The sequence below is a fragment of the Equus asinus genome, chromosome X (genome assembly GCF_041296235.1).
Source record: "Equus asinus isolate D_3611 breed Donkey chromosome X, EquAss-T2T_v2, whole genome shotgun sequence".
Lineage (NCBI taxonomy): Eukaryota > Metazoa > Chordata > Mammalia > Perissodactyla > Equidae > Equus > Equus asinus.
In genome coordinates, this window is record NC_091820.1 from 14,023,795 (window position 1) to 14,042,936 (window position 19,142).

Here is a 19,142-nt window from a genome sequence, read left to right on the forward strand (position 1 = left end):
AACTAGTAGGATCAATCAGAAAAACACAGTAAACATATTAAACCTTCACTCAGACATTTCAGAAACCCAAAAAAATGTTAGTGTCTGAATCTGGTCAGATTCTTTTTATTCATAGTGATCTATTCTTAAATTTAAATTTCTTCAATGCAATCAAAAAGTCTCCTGATAGGATTTTCCATGTTGACTCTTAGCAAACTTCTGTGATAAAATATTCTCAGGAGGTAATTAAAAGAATGCTATTCTTAGGAGTAAATCAAAAGAACACAGGTCTCATCTCTGGAAAGCTCAAGTCAAACAATACTGTGTCAATCCTATGAATCCCCTACTGATGGATGTATAGGAAAGTGAGCAGGGCATTTTGGTTATAGGTAAACCACACCTCCCTTCTGACTCAATGGAGCTTAGACCTAAGCTCCGTAGTGACAATTCACTTGAGAAATATTGAGTCTCCTACCTGCAGGTTCCCACGGTCGCCATTCTGGTGTGCCTATCCAACTCTGGCTCTCTACCTCACCAGCTCTATCTGCATCACTGATGCTCAGATTTCATCTGTCATGAAGAGTTAAAGGTGCTATTCTCATTCTACTTTAAAACAGCAATGAAAACGACCTTTAGGAGTTTCCCACCACTCCCTTAATCAGAGGCTCTTATTGGAATACTGCCCATTACTCTGCTCGTGAGATGAAACATTACACATCTTCCTAATGCAATTCCGCCCCTTATGTGGGCAGAAATAGAACAGTGGCTATTTCTTCAGGTGTGAATGCAGAACTACACTGTCACTACAACAGACTAACTTTGGAATTATAACTTGAGAAACTTACAGGATAATGCAACAGTAAAAACAAACAAAACAAAATGAAACAAAACAAGTCGGCTGGCTGACATTCAAGTACTTCAGTCAGTGAAGTCAGGGTTGCCCGGCTCGGGCTCTGCCGAAGGGGTTGTTTCTGGAAGCGGCTGCGATTTGGACATGGACTTGTTCAAGTCATATCTAAGACTACGGATACAGCTGTTGATGGCTGTCACACACAACTTCCACGCAGATCCAGTTTCTGACAGATCACAAGCCGGGTAGACGTCTTGGAGAAACTCTGGTGGTAAAGTCCCAAAACATAAGTTCTTTAGAAATCACTTCTCAGAGAAATGAATTTATTCAACCTTACTTCTATTGCTATGTCTATGAAAGGGTCATTAAGACTAACTAATTAAAACGCATGGACTATAACTATTATTAAATTACTTGAACAAATCTTTTCATCTAAAAGGATAATAATATGAAATAGCACCATTCTTAAATCACAATAAAACAATATCCCATGATCTTGCTACATAACCAGAACGGAAATCCTCTGCTGCCATTAGCACCCAACATAGACTTCTCTTATTCTTAAATTGATCAAACAGGCATGTTATTCATTATACCAAATAGAGACATGCTAAAGCTTTGTAATGCACAAGAGGCTGCAGTGTCTTTCATACTTTTAGAGGCAAGATGCTATAATGCCAAATTTTTTGGTACTGCTTGGTTTATCTCAGACAAAAGGAATGAAGAGTCTTTATCTCACAGTTAGAGGAAAACTTCCGTAAGGGAAGGTGACAGAGCAACACAGCTCAAGGAGCACACTTAGAGAAGTGGGAGAACGGACAAAGGGAAAGTGGGGAAGAAAGGTGCTAACCAGAAGAGCAGAGCTGCCCTCAGATACTTTTCGAAGTAACTTCCTAAGTACCTTTGAGCTCTCAGAAAAGGATCTGGTGATTGCCAGCATTAGCTGGCTACCTTAATCTCATTTGTTTTTTGATAGGATTAATAGGCTGGGGAATCAGGACAATGCCATAAACACAGCATATGCGTCCAAATTTTTTTGCAAGGCATGTGACAAAGTTAAAAAGCTGTCATACTCAAAGGACTAATTAATTAAGAGACCAGCAGTAGCCTGGAAGGAGGCTTTTGGTGGTGTGTCAGTGGATTCAGTAGCGGGCTCTACCTGCTGAACACTTTCATCAACAAAAACAAAGTCATGGAGAGCAGGCATGTCCCCTCTGCCCCGGCAGTAAAGCTGGGGCGGATAACGAACAGACTGCAAGACAAACACGGCACCTGCGAAACTTTCAACAGGCTGCAACAAGGACCCTAAACTGGCTGATGTTTCCCAAAATGTGTTCTCTGAAACACTAGTCATAAAAGAAGTTTCTTGGGGGAAAGTTTCCGGTTGTGCAAATGAGAATTGCGACACCCCAGTCAGTTCCCACTGAAAACTCCCACAGTAAAGAGACGTGCTGATGCAAAGGTGAGAGATGCAGATGTGCTGGGAGGACTCATAAATGAGGAAGGTAGCAATGCATTAGACAACAGAGGGTCAGGATTGTGGAGATCTGGGTGGGCCTGACAGCTAAAGGCATTCAAAACATGTCTTAAAACTGAGTGAAACAGATCTATGGACTGAGGCCCTTGGGTGCCAGATCAAGATCTTTCCTAGCCATTTCACTAGAGAGCACATCATTCATGAAGCACCTATTAACATTCAGCTGTCTGAGAGAGCTCGTCAAGATGGCGGTGTGAGCAGACGTTGAACTCGTCTCCTCCCACGAACACAAACAGGTTACAACAATTTTTGGAACAATTACCCCGGATTGAAAACTGAAAACTTGATAAAAAAGAACCCCCACAACAAGGGACAGTCCTGACGAAGGCAGAAGAGACAGGAATTCCTTCTGGAGAGGAAAAAAGCCACCTTTGGGAGCAGCGGAGCTTCTCAGCTGGTCAGGAGGGAGCCACCCTAAGGTATGCAGCCCTCCCTGGAGGAGTGAGGTCTGGAGCAGGGGCGATAATGCTATAAGCATCCTTCAGACTCAGCCCAACTGAGACGGGGGTCTTACTGTCTGGCTTTGCTGGCTATTAACTGCAGCGAGGATACCCCCAGAAAAGCTATTGGCCAAAAGCCGAAAAGACCCGGGTCTTAAAGGGCCCACGCACAAACTCACTCATTGCAGCAACCTGAAATCACCAGAGAGAAGGCTGACAGTCCTTTGGTGAAACGAGACTCACCTGGTGGGCTCTAGGGGCATCTTGGTGGGAGGAGGGACCTCTCCAGAGACTGAGACATTGGTGGGGGCCATTGTTCTGAGCTTGTCCAGGAGTGCTGACACGGACCCTGGTGGGGTCCATTAAGGTTCATCCCGTGGCCTGTTAGCCCAGGGGTCTGCCATGCCCACTAGAGCACAGATTTAATCCAGTTCAGCCAGGGCAGGCAACCCGCCCTAGGGACCAGCCCCACCTAACAGCAAGGCCTCAGGCTACTTTTCAGCCTGCATTGACTGGGTGCCTTGATCCTCTACAGGCAGGCAGGCAAGGGTGTCTGCCTCTGTGGGACAGGGCCTGTGTGAGGACAAGGTGAACTGTGGGGGGCATTGGTGGAGAGGTGGGGGCCTCTGCAGTGTGGCATCGGGGTACACTCCAGGGGGTTGAGAAGTGTGCATGGACCAGGACTGTGTTGACGGTGTATGTGGTACTGTGGGGTTTGAGGCTTATCAGCGGCAGAAGACCTGGGCTTCACAAATAGCCATAAAGGATCAGTGACAACATGGATGGACCTTGAGGGTATTACGCTGAGTGAAATAAGTCAGAGGGAGAAAGTCAAATTCCATATGATCTCACTCATAAGTAGAAGATAAAAACAACCACAAACAAACACATAGCATTGGAGATTGGATTGGTGGTTACCAGAGGGGAAGGGGGGAGGGCAAAAGGGGTGATTAGGCTCACATGTGAGGGGATGCGCTATAATTAGTTTTCAGGTGGTGAACATGATGTAATCTACACAGAAGTCAAAATATATTATGATGTACATCTGAAAATAAATAAATAACTAAGTAAATAAATAAAAACATTCAGCTGTCTTTAAGAACCATAGTTTGGAGAATGCTGCTCTACAAACAGGATTAAATGCAGGAGGAATAAATATAAAATCCTACACTTACAATAAAAAAATACCAACAGTATAAATAGGAACAGCCTAAACACTAACAATATAAGTACTGGATAAATGTCAGTATATAGAAAAAAAGATCTAGGGGGTCTTAGTTGACAAATTTAAAAATGGCAAGTGCCATTTTAGGCTGCATTAACATTGACATAGGTCTTGGCAACAATTTTTTTAATCCGACACCAAAAGCAAAAATAAACAAGTGGGACTACATTAAACTAAAAAGCTTCTGTAGGGCCAGCCGGTGGCACAGCAGTTAAGTTCCCATGCTCCACTTCGGCGGCCCGGGATTTGCTAGTTCGGATCCCAGGTGCAGACCTACGCACTGCTTGTCAAGCCATGCTGTGGCAGGCGTCTCACATACAAAGTAGAGGAAGATGGGGATGGATGTTAGCTCAGGGCCAGTCTTCCTCAGCAAAAAGAGGAGGATTGGCAGCAGATGTTAGCTCAGGGCTAATCTTCCTCAAAGTAAATAAAATAAATATTAAGCTTCTGCACAGCAAATAAAGCCATAAACAAAATGAAAAGGCAGCCTACTGAATGGGAGAAAATATTTGCGAACCATATATCTGATAAGGGGCTAATATTCAAAATATAGAAAGAACTCATACAACTCAACAGCAAAAATCAAACAATCTGATTAAAAAATAGGCAGAAGATCTGAATAGACATTTTTCCAAAGAAGATATACATATGGCTAAGAGACCCAAGAAAAGATGCTCAACATCAGTAATCATCAGGGAAATGCACATCAAAACCACAGCGAGGTATCACCTCACAGCTGTTAGAACGGCTATCACCAAAAAGACAAGAAATAAGAGTGTTGGTGAGAACGTGGAGAAAAGGGAATCCTTGTCCACTGTCAGTGGGAATGTAAATTAGTGCAGCCACTATAGAAAACAGTATGGAGGTTCCTCGAAAAATTAAAAACAGAACTACCATATGATCCAGCAATTCCTCTTCTGGGTATTTATCAGAAGAAAACAAAAACATTAACTCAAAAAGATATCTGCACCCTCATGTTCATTGCAGCATGATTTACAACAGCCAAGACATGGAAGCAACTTGTGTCCATCAATGGATGAAGAAGTTGTGGTATATATGTATACAATGAAATATTATTCAGCCATAAAAAAGAATGAAATCTTGCCATTTGCGACAACATGGATGGAGCTTGAGAGCATTATGCTAAGTGAAATAAAAGAGAAAGACGGATACTGTACGATCTCTCTTATATGTGGAATCTAAAACAAAAACAAAAATCAAGCTCATAGATACAGAGAACAGATTAGTGGTTGCAAGACGTGGGGGTGAGGGGAGGGAGAAATGGGTGAAGGTATTCAAAAGGTAAAAAAACAAATAAAATGAATACATGTTGCAACATGTATATACATAAAAAAAATAAACTGAAAGAATGGCCTCTTTTGCAGGAGCGATTTTTCAGAGACCAAAAAGCCCAGTCCTCCTCCTAGGGCAGGAACTTCCTCTCCTCTCTGGTCACTCAGCCTTTGCTCTGACTCTCTTCATTCTCCAAGTTCATTTTGTCCTTATATTAAAGTAAAATATGCTTTCTTGTCAGCTTCTCCTCCTTGGGCCTGACTCTGCCCCCCAGGACAACGATGATTCTACTGTATTCTCTCTGCTGAAATAACTCACGTAGCTGCCCTTCAACAAAGTTGTAGAACCTTGAGTCTTATGGGAAATTTGTTACAATATGCCCTATGTGGATAGTACGCCAAACTCATGCTGAATGTTTTTTACTATAAAAGACATCTTCTTGATTTGTAATATAATTCAACAAGGGATAAAACAAAATGAAATACACAGAATAATATCTTTAGTCCACTTTTAAGGAACTCATCTATTTCAGATATTAAAGAACTATAAAAGTCACCTTTTTGTCCCTCACTTAAAAAATTTTTAATTAGAAAGACACTATTTCTTCTATAAACACCTTCATTTCCAAATTGGTTACAGACTCTGTGTTCTTTTTTTACCATAAGATAAGAGGAATTGGGTTTTGGTTTTTTGCCTGGTGGGTTAGCTCAGTGATGTTCAAATGGCAAATCGTGACCAATTACTAGGTCGTGAAATCAGTGACAGCAGCACTTTAAAAAAAAAATGTAACAGGATAGAAAACACTGGAATGTAATTCTCATAAAAAAAGCATTGTTTGTGAAACTTGTGCTTCAGTTTTTTCAAAATCACACACACACATATACTGAGTCACAATGTAAAATGTATTTCTTACTAAGAGTTGCAGTAAAATTTTAAAAAGTTTGAAAACAATTGGATTAGATGATATCAAATGCTTATGAAAGGTGCTGTAAGCCAGGTTTCTTTAGTCTGAAACACAAGTGTTGTTCAAATTTGTTAGATACGAAACATGTGATGTGAAGGGAAGACCCAAGGAGGAACCAACTGAGATCAATCCGGGGCTCAGAACTCCATCTTCGCTGGGTACCAGGGACATGAGTAAGAAATATTCGGCTTCCTGCTTTGTCCAAATTGAAGATTTCACAGAATTGCTTTCGGAAGCTTTCTTACTTCATCTATATATGTCATAGATAAAGACCACACTCTGCTCATGTGCACGAGAAAAAGCTACCAAATTAACCTGCTGTGCTATTGTTGACACTTTTACAAACTGACAAAGCCCAGCAGCTTTCACCTTGATCCTCAGTAGAAGAAAGTGTTTGAGTTTCCATACGCCTGGCTGTCCATACCAGGGAGCCACAGTCAATAATGCCTTTCCTGTTCTAATAATACCATTCAAGACAGAGCAATTAGCCCTGAGAACCCAGAGGCAAAAAGAACCATGATTCCGAACCTGCTCCTTGCTAGACCCTAATGAGGGAATTAGTGAGGGCTCTGTCTCTCCTCCGAACACACACAAACTGAGTGGATTTCTCTTTCTGCCCTTCTCTAACGCAATTTGCTTTTATTTATTCTCACACACTTGACATGTAACAAGACATGTAACAAACCTCGGAGAGCGTCAATCCTGTTGGAGTTCAGGGCACAAATGCCCCGCCACACACTGCCGTAGACGTTACTTTTTATCAGGACCTCCTCTGAGAACAGGCTGCGAATAAGGAATCTGGCTGCCAGCTCTGGGCGAGGCCTCTCTTTTGCTACATTCAGAAGTGAAATTGGCATCCGTATATTTCTACTTGGATTTCCAAGATATTCTTGAAGCAAAAGAGAAAGAAGAGGTCAATTTTCATGGCAGATTTTTAGGTTTTTAACAGGCTGAAATAGAAAGGGTGATTTTTCTGAATTTTTAAGCTCAAGAGTTTGAGAGGTTAAAAAAATTAAAGCCTGAAGTTTTTAGGCTATCATGAAACAGCATGAGAAATAAGGCAGGAATCACTGGATGTGATGACATGGGCTCTGATCGTTCGAGAGGACAATTCTCTGTTCTGCTGCCTTTTAGGATACGATCAGCTTTGACAGTACATTTAGTAAGAAATGCTACGTAATTTTAATGCATCGTTTTCCTACTTATAAAACGGGCATTTTCTTTTTTTTAAATGAGCCTTTTCAAAAATAAGCACCATGATTCTTACTGAAATATTTATAATTTTAAAAATGTAAATTTTTTTTGGTATTAGACTGATTTAAAAATCACCAAGTTCATCTTAGATATCATATTTTAGATAACTTATTTGAACTTAAAAATAAACGTTAAGTCTGTTTTCATTTCTCAACTCTACAGCCTAATCAACACCATCTCTCTTCAGTCCATAGTGATCCAAATTAACCAAACTGTACTTGAAAAATATATTTTACATATAATAAAGAATTATTTGTTGAAGAAAATATATTAGAGAAAAATGATATGATTCTTACAAGTCAATAAGCATATTTTCCATCTTGGAACATCCATCATTTATTGGGTGATGGTATAAATTGCTGAATCCCCCAGGTCCAAGATTTAGCAAGAGAGATTAAATTATTTAAAAATTCACTCAGTGGGTCCAAAGACTTAACTCTGGAAGATCAACCTAGCAATATTTATCAAGGGTCAGAAAAAAGGTTAATACTCTTTAACTTGGTAATTTGAATTCTGAGAACGTAACTTAAGAAAAGAATCCAAAATACATAAAAAGCTATATGAATGACAATTTTTTTGGCAGCATGATTTGCATAATTGATAATCCCCTCCAAAAAATCCTCAAAAAACTTTTGTAAAAACAACAAAAAGAGGGACATAGTTAAATAAATTAGGGTACACTTACTGGAGTGTTATATACCTGTTTAAAGCAATGATTATGAAGATTGGAGATTCTTGAGGAAAAACATATATATCAAGTTTAAAAAGAAGAGTAATTATGTGGAAGCCATAATGTTTTAAAAGATTTGTAAGAAAAAAATTTAAATGTCCACAACAGTTTTTTTTTAGTGTGAGTCATTTCTCTGTGTGTGTTTGGGGTTTTTTTGGTGAGGAAGATTGGCCCTAACATCTGTTGCCAATCTTCCTCTCCTTTTTTTTTGTTTCCTCCCCAAAGCCCAAGTACACAGTGGTATATCCTAGTTGTAAGTTCTTCTATGAGGGACGCTGCCTCAGCATGGCTTGATGAGCGGTGCATAGGTCCCCGGGCCGCCAAACCTCGGGCTGCCAAAGCAGAGCATGCGAACTTAACCACTACACCACTAGGCCGGCCCCCACAATACTTTTTTAAGGTATCTTGACTGTGAGAGCTTTACTTCTCTCCTAAACATTTTCCAGTGTTTTAAATAAAATAGTCTAATAGACTACACACAAATTGGGGTGGCTTCCTGGCTCACAATTGGCTTAGTTGCCCTGTCCCCTGGTTCGAGCTGAGTCAGGGGCAGAGACACGTGACCCAAGCTCCCCAAATTGGATACTTTCTCCTGGGGATCTGAACAGGGACAAGCGAAACCTAGAACCTAGATCTCATGGAAGCTGCAGACATGGAGCCCCAGAGCCCTCGATGGACCCCAGACACCACAGTCTTGGGGCCTCTCTGGCCCCTGCCTGCGGCTCGGTTAGTTGTTTGCTTCTTTAAATCTAGGAGCTATTCGTCCAGTGATTTTTGTTGTAGTGGTTTAATTTAGCCAGAGTCTGGTTCTATGGTGTACAACCTGAACAAATATAGCAGTTATATCACTTTTGTAATGGAGAAAATCCACTATAAAGATACATCATTTAACGACTTCCTCTTGAACAGGTTCACAGGTAGTATTCTACTTAGGGTTGACATGGGGGCAGGGGAGAGACAGAAAATAGTTTTTCTACCTCAGGTGCCATTAAACCCCAGCATCCTGGGGAAGACGCACTGGGAAGCATGAGTGGCAGGTGGCACAGTCACCTATGGAACCCACTGCCACTTGACACTGATGAAGCAGGACGTGCCTTGGGCAGACAGCTAGCATTCTGAGGAATAGGAGTCACTAATTCAAGTAAAAACTCTTTACGAGGCACGTGCAATGTGCCCAGCACATAGAGAGCAAGACCCCTGAATGCTTCTGGCTCATCCAGCTGTAGCTCCTTCTTGTTTTAATTTTTAAATTTTTTTTTTTGAGGAAGAGTAGCCCTGAGCTAACATCTCCTGCCAATCCTCCTCTTTTTGCTGAGGAAGACTGGCCCTGAGCTGACATCCGTGCTCATCTTCCTCTACTTTATATGTGGGATGCCTACCACAGCATGGCGTGCCAAGCCGTGCCACGTCTGCAGCCGGGATCCAAACCGGCAAACCCTGTGCCGCTGAAGGGAATGTGCGAACTTAACCACTGCGCCACCGGGCGGGCCCCTGTAGCTCCTTCTTTACCTGCCTAACCTGAGAGGTCACAGTGGCCAAAGGAGTCGGCTGAGAACTGCTCTCTGAAGGAAAAATGACAGATTTAGCTTGATGTTAAAAACTGTCAGTCTCAGAACTAGTATCTATATTTCATTAACTCATTAATATAAGAGATCAAGTTGTCTAGACTTATTATGAAAAATCTCAAACGTACATAATAGTAGAGAGAATAGGACAACGAGCCCCATAAATTCATCACCCAGATTCAACATTTATCATCAAAAGAACTTATTTTAGGGGCTGGCCCCGGTGGCGCAGCAGTTAAGTTCGCACGTTCCACTTCTTGGTGGCCGGGGTTTGCCGGTTCGGATCCCGGGTGCAGACACAGCACCGCTTGGGACACCATGCTGTAGCAGGTGTCCCACGTATAAAGCAGAGGAAGATGGGCACAGATGTTAGCTCAGGGCCAGTCTTCCTCAGCAAAAAGAGGAGGACTGGCAGTGGTTAGTGCAGGGCTAATCTTCCTCAAAAAGAACTTATTTTAAAACTCACCCAGTGTTTCACCAGATGCCACAGAATTACCAGTGGCAGCTTCTCTCATTTCTTCAGGGAGAGCTCTGTTGCGCTGCTGAGGATCTCCATCTTCTCCTGTTTCTACGGCAGCCGTTTGCTGAGCTAACTGGGAAGCGCCTTCACCGTCCTCGCCATCCCTTCTATTATTAGCATCTGCAGACGGTGGTGTATTGACAGTCTGCTGAAACACAAAATTGTATCTGTAAACAAAGTCCCATAGTGCGAAATACGGACGCGCTCCATCATCTACCAGGGCTCCCAGGTTGGTGGGGAAGCAACTGTCTCTAGCAAGGTGGGTACAGGCTGCGAACATTGTGTGCCGTGATAAAAGCAGCACAGGTGCGGATCTTCCTCAAGCTGCCACGATGTGCTGCTTCTTGGGGGCCTTGGTAGCTCTCTCTAATGAACCGAATGATAACTGCTGGCACAAAATAAGTGCTTAATAAGCATTTCATGAATAAATGAGTTTCTTGAAGATGACAACTTTTTGTTTGTTTTTAACGTGTTTGTTTGTTTTCTCTTTCCCCAGTGACTTTCAAATCTGGCTGTACATTCGAACACTTGGATCACCCTAGAGATTTATTTTTAAAGCTGTGCTTAAGCCCCGTGGGAGGGAATGGGAGAGCTCAGGTGTCTCACGTGATTCTAATATATAATGAGGGTTGATGTCCAGGCTTCTCAAACTTCAATGTGCACACACGTCACCTGGCAGTCTTGCTAAAATGCAAATTCTGTCTCAGTGAGACTGGTGTGGAACTCAAGACTGTGTTTCTCACCAGCTTTCCAGCACTGCTGGGGCTGCGGGTCCGTGGACCCACGTTGAGCGGCGAGGACCTGCCCTCTCCTAGTCAGCTACACAGCAGGCACTCGGCAGATGCTGCTTCTCTTCTGACGCTGAAGCAAATATGCAAATGGCCATTTTCCAGGCAGTATCATAATTTTACATTCAAATGTTTGGGGTGCAATTTTTGTAGGATATAAAAGGGAATGTGAAAAATAAGCAGATTTGGTCTCAGACAGATGGTGCTTGAGCTACCACTGAAATCAAGCCGCTCACCAAGAAAACATAAGCTCGGCTACAGATATTCTTGGCAAATGGTTTCCATAAACTTACTCCGGAGACCCAGGAGTGACTAGACATGGTGAGAATAAAAGGGGGTTTTTAGAGAGGTGGAAGGAAATTAGGAATTGTCATTAAGTTAAATGCTTCGTCAGGAGAAGGCAACAGTCATGACAGTCTTCCCTACTGGCCCATTCCCGTTAAAAAATCTCTAATGCACCCTGAACACAGAATGGATGAGAGGGAAGCCAGAGTCCTGTTTACCATGTAACGATACAGAGCATAAAAGATCTCTGAGAGCTTAACCTCATGTCTATGCATTATTTTCACCAGGTTCTGCCATCACTGAAAGTGAGCAAGTAATAAAGTGCCTTCCTTTTCTCTTGTGCCATCCTTAACTGCCACTAGAACAGCTAAGCAGCGCCAGGCTGCTCTTTTCTGTGTTACTCAGTGGGATACTAAAAAAGACTTGCCAAATATCTTTGCAGCTGAAACCTTTTTCTAGTCTAGCCATTGGCTTCAAATATACTAATTATAACACTCTGGTTGATTTATCTTAGGGCAATTTTGATGGAACATAAATATCAAAGAGTGAAATAAACAGGCAATATGATTTGAGAGACGTACCCTGCCCCTAAATTAAATAAACTAGATGGCAAGCACGTGGCCTGAGGAACCTGCATGTCATGCTATCAGTTCTGGAGTTGTTCACAGGACGCACTCATACAGCAGCAGCCATAGTTAGATGGAAAAGAACTTACTGTCATTTTTCTGGCTTCGAAACATAAATAGCGGATCAGAGAATGGATATCGGCAACACAGTTTTTCCAGTCTTCTCCACATTCACGCAAGTCATGGTTGGGAAAAATTGTTGCCAGATATTCTGCAAATAGCAGAAAGCATTCATGAAATTAAAAAAAAAAAATAAACTGATGAGAAATTTTTTATTTAAAATACTGAAATTTTCCCTTTTTAATTGTCATTCCTTTCTCTCTTTCTGAGAGTTGAGAAATTCCACCCAAAGAGGATGCTTTGCTGAATATCTCAATGTGCAACTCCATAAAACACTGACCTAGGGAGCCAAAAGTGAAGTTTTGGTGCTTAAAAAAGGGAAGTAACCAAAAGTCAACTATTTCAGGGTGCTAATGCCATTTAATAACCCCATGGATAAGTTACAACTAAGAATAAAAGGAAATCTGTAAAGAGAAAATGGTGTTATTGCAAACATTATTACACCAGGGTCTATTTAATCTGTGCATATTACATGTCTATCTTTCCCATAAGCTATTCCCTCTGCCTGGAATACCCTTCCTATTTTCTTTACCTAGCTAAGGAACCCTTCCAAATCTAGCTCAGAAGTCTTGTCTTTAGCAAGCCTTCCCTAACAAGTAGTTGCTCTGCTCTCTGAGCCTCCACACTACCACACTGGACTGGAATGGATCTGTTTCCTCCAACGGGTCCCTTTCTAGACTATGAACTCCTCGTGGGCAGAAGTACTTATTCATTGTTGTATCCTCAGCGCCTCTGAATTCTAAGAACTCCATACACATTCCTGGAAGGCAGGAAGGCAGGAGGCTAAAGTGGATTAATCATGAGATTCTAGTTCTGTGTTGCCAGTTACTAGCACTGAAATATGTTTTATTCTTCCACCTTTTTTTGGCTTTTTCTTTATTTTTTAGTACCAAGTTTCAGCACTGAAGAATTGCCTTAGTACTAACCATAAGCAACTATAATCAATAAAGTTTGTCTTATTCCACCAGTCTATAGACAAGCTTTATTCTTGAGAAGTTGTTATTCATTACATACTATTCAATTATAAAATCTAGGTCAGACAGGTAAAAAAATGAACAGTTCTAAGATTTACACAGACTTCATCATTATTTCTTCAACTGCTATTAACATTCATCAGATGACTAAATGATGATAAAACAAGATTCCATAATGACTTTACATACCTCTTAATGCAGCTATTTTGTTTGGATCTAGGGGTTGGCAGCCTTGGGAAGTGATACCTATGGAGCTGCGAATCAGAACTTCCTTGGAGAACAAAACACGAACCAAGTAGCAGGCTGCGTGCTCAGGTGTGGTCTTCTTTTGTGCAGCCATCAAATGAGTACCAAGTATTCTGACATTTCTCCTTGGATCACCAAGATAGCCTTTAAAAATACAGAGAAAAAGTAAAATCCTCATTTTTTCATGCAAGGTTACCATGAAAGTGCCTAAGAAAATTAAACTGATTGATTTCTAATTCACAAATTTCTACTTGGGTGAATTTTTTTCTACATTTCTCTCTTCCTTAAATGAATCTCTTTCTGCATAACTGTTAGCATTTTTCACCTTTGCTAGTCTTGAATTTGCTATACTTGAAACAATCTGTTCATTGTCTTGAATAAATTTAATTCTTAGGCTGCAGGTGCGTATGTAAACATGTTGCTCTGCGATCCCACTGCTCCCTTTTACCCTCTAAAAGTACACTCAGAGCTGTATTTCTTAGCGAGTATATGTTCCGTGAAGACAATTTGAAAAGTATGGGTGGGGATAATTGAGAAAACTTGAAAATTTATTGAGTATCTACCATGTATCAGGCACTGTGCTACTAAATATGTTACATCTATAAGTCATCCTAACAACTTATTCCCACTTAGCAGATGAGAAAACTGAGGCCCAGAAAAGATAAGTTATTTGAACAAGATCACATTGCTAGTTACAGAGCCAGTTTTAAAATCTAAGTCTGCCTGTTTCCAAGCCAAGTGCTCTGAACCATCAACCTTCTGCTAACGTCGTCCATTCTTTTTTCTATTTCTTTTTTTAAAACACGAAATTGAAATCATACTTTACATAGAGTTTGAATCTTGCTTTTTCAGTTAACACTATATTTTGAGCATTTCTCTATTTTCTTTTGTTTTCTTTCATGTCTGCCTCCCTGTCATCATGATTTTCCTGACTGGTGACATTTGCATTGCACTTATGTTCTGGGCATTGTGTTAAGAGCTTTAAACGAATTCTCCCATTTGAGCCTCACAATTCTATGAGGTAGGTACTATAATTTTTGTCGCTTCACAGATGAAGAAACTAATATTTGGGTGATAGGAGTGGCTTAAGTTCACACGGTTAGTAAGACAAAGAGCCGGGATTTGAACCCAGGCAGTCTGACTCAGGAGCCCATGCTCTTAACCATCGTGCTTTACGGCCTCATGTACTGTCGACACAGCAGGAGTCACTTAACTAATTCCCTATGGTTGCTTATTTGGCTGTTTCCAATTTTTCATGATTCTGTAAAGAACATTTTTGTACCAAAATTTTAATACAAATCTTTTTTTAAATTATGCCTTCTGATAGAAGTGGGATTACTGAGTCTACTGGCATATTTTTATGAATTTTTATACAAATTACCCTTCAGAAAGTTTTCACCAATTTATACTTTATGTGTGTGTGTGAGGAGAAATGGCCCTGAGCTAACATCTGTGCCAATCTTCCTCTATTTTATGTGGGATACCACCACAGCGTGGCTTGATGAGTGGTGCTAGGTCCGCACCCAGGATCCGAACTTGCGAACCCCAGGCTGCTGAAGTGGAGTGCGCGAACTTAACCACTATGCCACCAGGCAGGCCCCTACTAATTTATACTTCTAACAACAGCATATCATAGTGCCCATTTGGAAGAAAGAGCACAATTTTTAAAGTTCCTCCTCATTTGGGTAACAAAATAATTTAAAGCAAAAGGGTCTCCTCTAGGACAAGAGTCAGCAAACAATAGCCCACAGGCCAATGCCATCACTGGTTTTTGTAACTAAAGTTGTATTGGAACACAGTCACGCCCATTCATTTGCCTACATCTGTGGCTGCTTTCATGCTAAAACAGCAGAGTTGAACGGTTGTGACAGAAACCAGATGGCCCACAAAGCCTAAAATAGTTACTATCTAGCCCTTAACAGAAAAAGTTTGCTGAGCCCTGCACTAGGATATTAATATTAGCTACTTAGAAGTAGAGACACAGAGGAGCTATAAAATATTAGGAAGGCTTTCCCTTAGAGGCCACGGAACCTGGGGTCTCCTCATGTCTGCCACTGTGGTGTGGCAGGCAATACAAGAGACTGTTAAGAAACATGAGCTTTAAAGTCAGAGAACTGGGTTAGAGTTCCAGAACTGGCACTCACCAGCTCTGTGACTTTGGGAATGGGGCTAATAAAAGTACCTACACCGTGAGGTCATTATGAGTGTTAGTGGAGAAGAGGCATGTCGGTTGATTAGCACAGTGCCTGGCACATAGCAGACACTCCATAAACGTTAGCCATCTTTATTAATAACACCTAAAACCAGCCTCAAAATAGGAAATAAACATCTTCCATTAGCTTGTATAAAGAATGTTGAGGAATATAGGTTAAATAGTGCCACTTGTAATATGTGTCATTTCACACTCACCGAAGTTGCAAGGGAGGCAGGAAGAAGATGAGGAAGAATCTTGGCTACTGTCACTATCCAATACAGTTGAGTGATTCACTGTTTCAAAGTTGTTTTCCATCCTGTTGTCTATTTTTACCAATACATCTACAGGTAAAAGTGCTGAAAGAAAAGAATTCTCAACCAAAATTCTATATTCAGCAAACTATCCTTCAAGTCTAAAGGGGAAATAAATACATTCTCAGACAAAAGAAAACTAAAAGTATTTGTCACTAGCAGACTTACTCTTAAAGAATGGCTAAAGGAAGGTCTTCAAACAGAAAGGTTATGATGACAGAAGGAATCTTAAAGCATCAGGAAGGAAGGAGGAACAACAGAAAGAGCAGAGGTATGCATGCAGAGAAACTCAATCATCCATACATTGCCGGGGGAGAGGTAAAATGGACCAGCCACACTGGAAAACAGTCTTGCAGTTTCTTACAAAACTAAACATGCTATAATAACCACATGACACAGCAATTTCACTCTTGGGCATTTATCCCAGAGAAATAAAAGCTTGTAATGACACAAAAACCTGCACATGAGTGTTCCTAGCAGCTTTATTTGTAATAGCCAAAAACTGTAGTAAACAACCCAGATGTCCTTCAACAGGTAAATGGTTAAACTGTGGTAAATCTGATGCCATAGAATTCTACTCAACAATAAAAAGGAATAAAGAACAGAAAGAGCAGAAATATGGGTGAATACAATACTATTCTGAGTTGTGTAAATCATATGTGATGACTGAAACAAAAATGGAAACACCATCTGACACCAAAGACAATGACAGTTAAAAGTGAGGAGGGCTGGGATCTGCCCCGTGGCCTAGAGGTTAAGTTTGGCACATTCCACTTAGGTGGCCCGGGTTCACAGGTTCAGATCCCAGGCACGGACCTATACCACTCATCACCCATGCTGTGGCAGTGACCCACATACAAAATAGAGGAAGATTGGCACAGATGTTAGCTCAGGAACAATCTTCCTCAAGCAAAAAGAGGAAGATTAGTAACAAATGTTAGCTCAAGGCGAATCTTCCTTAACAAAACAAAAAAAAGTGAGTAGGACAAAGGAACCTAAGTGGAATTAAAGTTTCCACACTTCATTCTCAGTGGTAAAATGCTGATACCAGTAGACTATGGTAAGCCACATGCATATAGTAACACTCAGAGCAACCACTAGGAAAACTGTACAAAGCAATACACTCGAAGACATAAATCAAGATGGAATACTATAGGGGGCCAGCCCTGTGGCTTAGTAGTTAAGTTTGGCACACTTTGTTTCGGTGGCCCAGGTTTGCAGGTTCAGATCCCAGGCGCAGACCTACACCACTTGTCAGCCATGCTGTGTCAGTGACCCACATACAAAATAGAGGAAGACTGGCACAGATGTTAGCTCAGGGACAATCTTCCTCAAGCAAAAAGAAAAAAAAAGGAATACTAGAAAATATTCAGATAATCCACAGTAAGGCAAGAAAGAGAAACAGAGGAATGAAAAACAGAGGAAACAAAGTGAAAAATAATAAAATGACAGACAATTAAAAATTACTTTAAATGTAAATAACCATATCAATTAAATGGCAGCAATTGATAAAGTAGATAAAAATCAAGACCCAACTATATGCTGTTTACAAGAAGTTCTACAAATTCAATGATATAGGTAGACTGAAACTAAAAAGATGGGAAAATATATACCATGAAAATAGTAATCCAAAAAAAGAGCAGACTAGCTATATTTATATCAGACAAAGTAGACTTCAGAGCAAAGAAAGTTACTGAAGACAAATAAGGATGAAATGATCAAGCCCCAGGAAGACATAATTACCTTCAACATACCAAACCATGAGTCTCAAAATACATGAAGCAAAAACCGAAAGACCTCAAAGCAGAAATAATCAAATCCAGAATTACAGTTGAAGACGTCAACACTCCCCTCTCAGCAACTGATAGAACAACCAGACCAAAAATTAGCAAGTATATAGAAGACCTGAACAACACAATCAACCAACAGGATTCTCATTATAGAACATTCCACCCAATAAAAGCAGAATACATACTTTTTTCAAATGCCTGTGAATCATTCACCAAGACAGACCACATCCTGGGCTATAGAAAAATCTCAACAAATTTAAAAGAAATGAAAGCATATAGAGTATATTTTCTGATCATAATGGAATCAAACTAGAAATGAATAATAGAAAGACAAGAAGAAAATCTTTAAACATTTGGAAATTAAACAGCACACTTCTAAATAATACATGCATCAAAGAGAAAGTTTCCAAGAAAATAATAAAGTACGTAGGACTTAATTAAAATACAACTTACCAAAATATATGGGATGCAACTAAAGCAGTATTAAAGTGAAATTTATAGCACTAAATGCTTACATTAGAAAAGAGGACAGGGGGCTGGCCCCATAGCCAAATGGTTATGTTCGCACACTCTGCTTTGGTGGCCCACGGTTTTGCCAGTTTGGATCCTGGGCGCAGACCTAGCATGGCTCATCAAGCCATGATGAGGCAGCGTCCCATATAGCAGAGCCAGAAGGACCTACAGGAAGAATATACAACTATGTACTGGGGGACTTTGGGGAAAAGGAAAAAAAAGATTGGCAACAGATGTTAAGCTCAGGTGCTAATCTTAAAAAAAAAAAAGAAAATGAAAGAGGAGGGGGTCTCAAATCTATAAATCTACACCAAAAACTAAGACTAGAAAAGTAAAATAAACCCAAAATAAGAAAAAAAGAAAAACAAGGAATAATACAGAGCAGAAATCAATGAAACTGAAAATATAAAAACAATAGGAAATCAATGAAACAAAAAGCTGGTGCCTCAAAAAGATTAATAAAGCTAATAAACCTCTAGAAAAACTTACGAAAATAAAAAGAGATGATGCAAATCATCAATATCAGGAATGAAACAGGATATCACTACAGATCCAGAAGCAATTAAAAGGATAATAAGGAATACTACAAACCACTTTACACTCATAAATTTGATAACTTAGAAGAAATGGGCCAATTCCTTCAAAATTACAAATACCATAACTCAACCTAAATGATATAGATAATCTAAATAGTCCTATAACCATCAAAGAAATTGAATTTGCAATTAAAAAGCTCCCAAAAAGGAATCTACAGGTCTAGATGATTTTACTGGAGATTTTAACCAAATATTTAAAGAATTAACAGTAATTTTTCACATACTCTTCCACAGAAGAGGAGGAAAAACCCTTACTCATTTTATGAAGCTACTATGCCCTGATACTAAAACCAGACAAAGATAGTACCAAAAAAGAAAGATAAAGACCAATATCTTTCATGA

At 40.3% G+C, this 19,142-nt stretch overlaps 1 protein-coding gene across 1 annotated transcript in view; it reads right to left on the reverse strand.

Moving 5' to 3' along the window:
* Positions 1-888: 888 nt before the first annotated feature.
* The window catches only part of BEND2 (BEN domain containing 2), a 31,951-nt gene continuing 13,697 nt past the window's right edge, over positions 889-19,142 (reverse strand). The window contains 6 exon segments of the mRNA XM_070502927.1: positions 889-1,094; positions 6,974-7,177; positions 10,304-10,627; positions 12,106-12,267; positions 13,340-13,540; positions 15,806-15,946. Coding sequence (XP_070359028.1) covers positions 889-1,094; positions 6,974-7,177; positions 10,304-10,627; positions 12,106-12,267; positions 13,340-13,540; positions 15,806-15,946 — 1,238 coding nt within the window.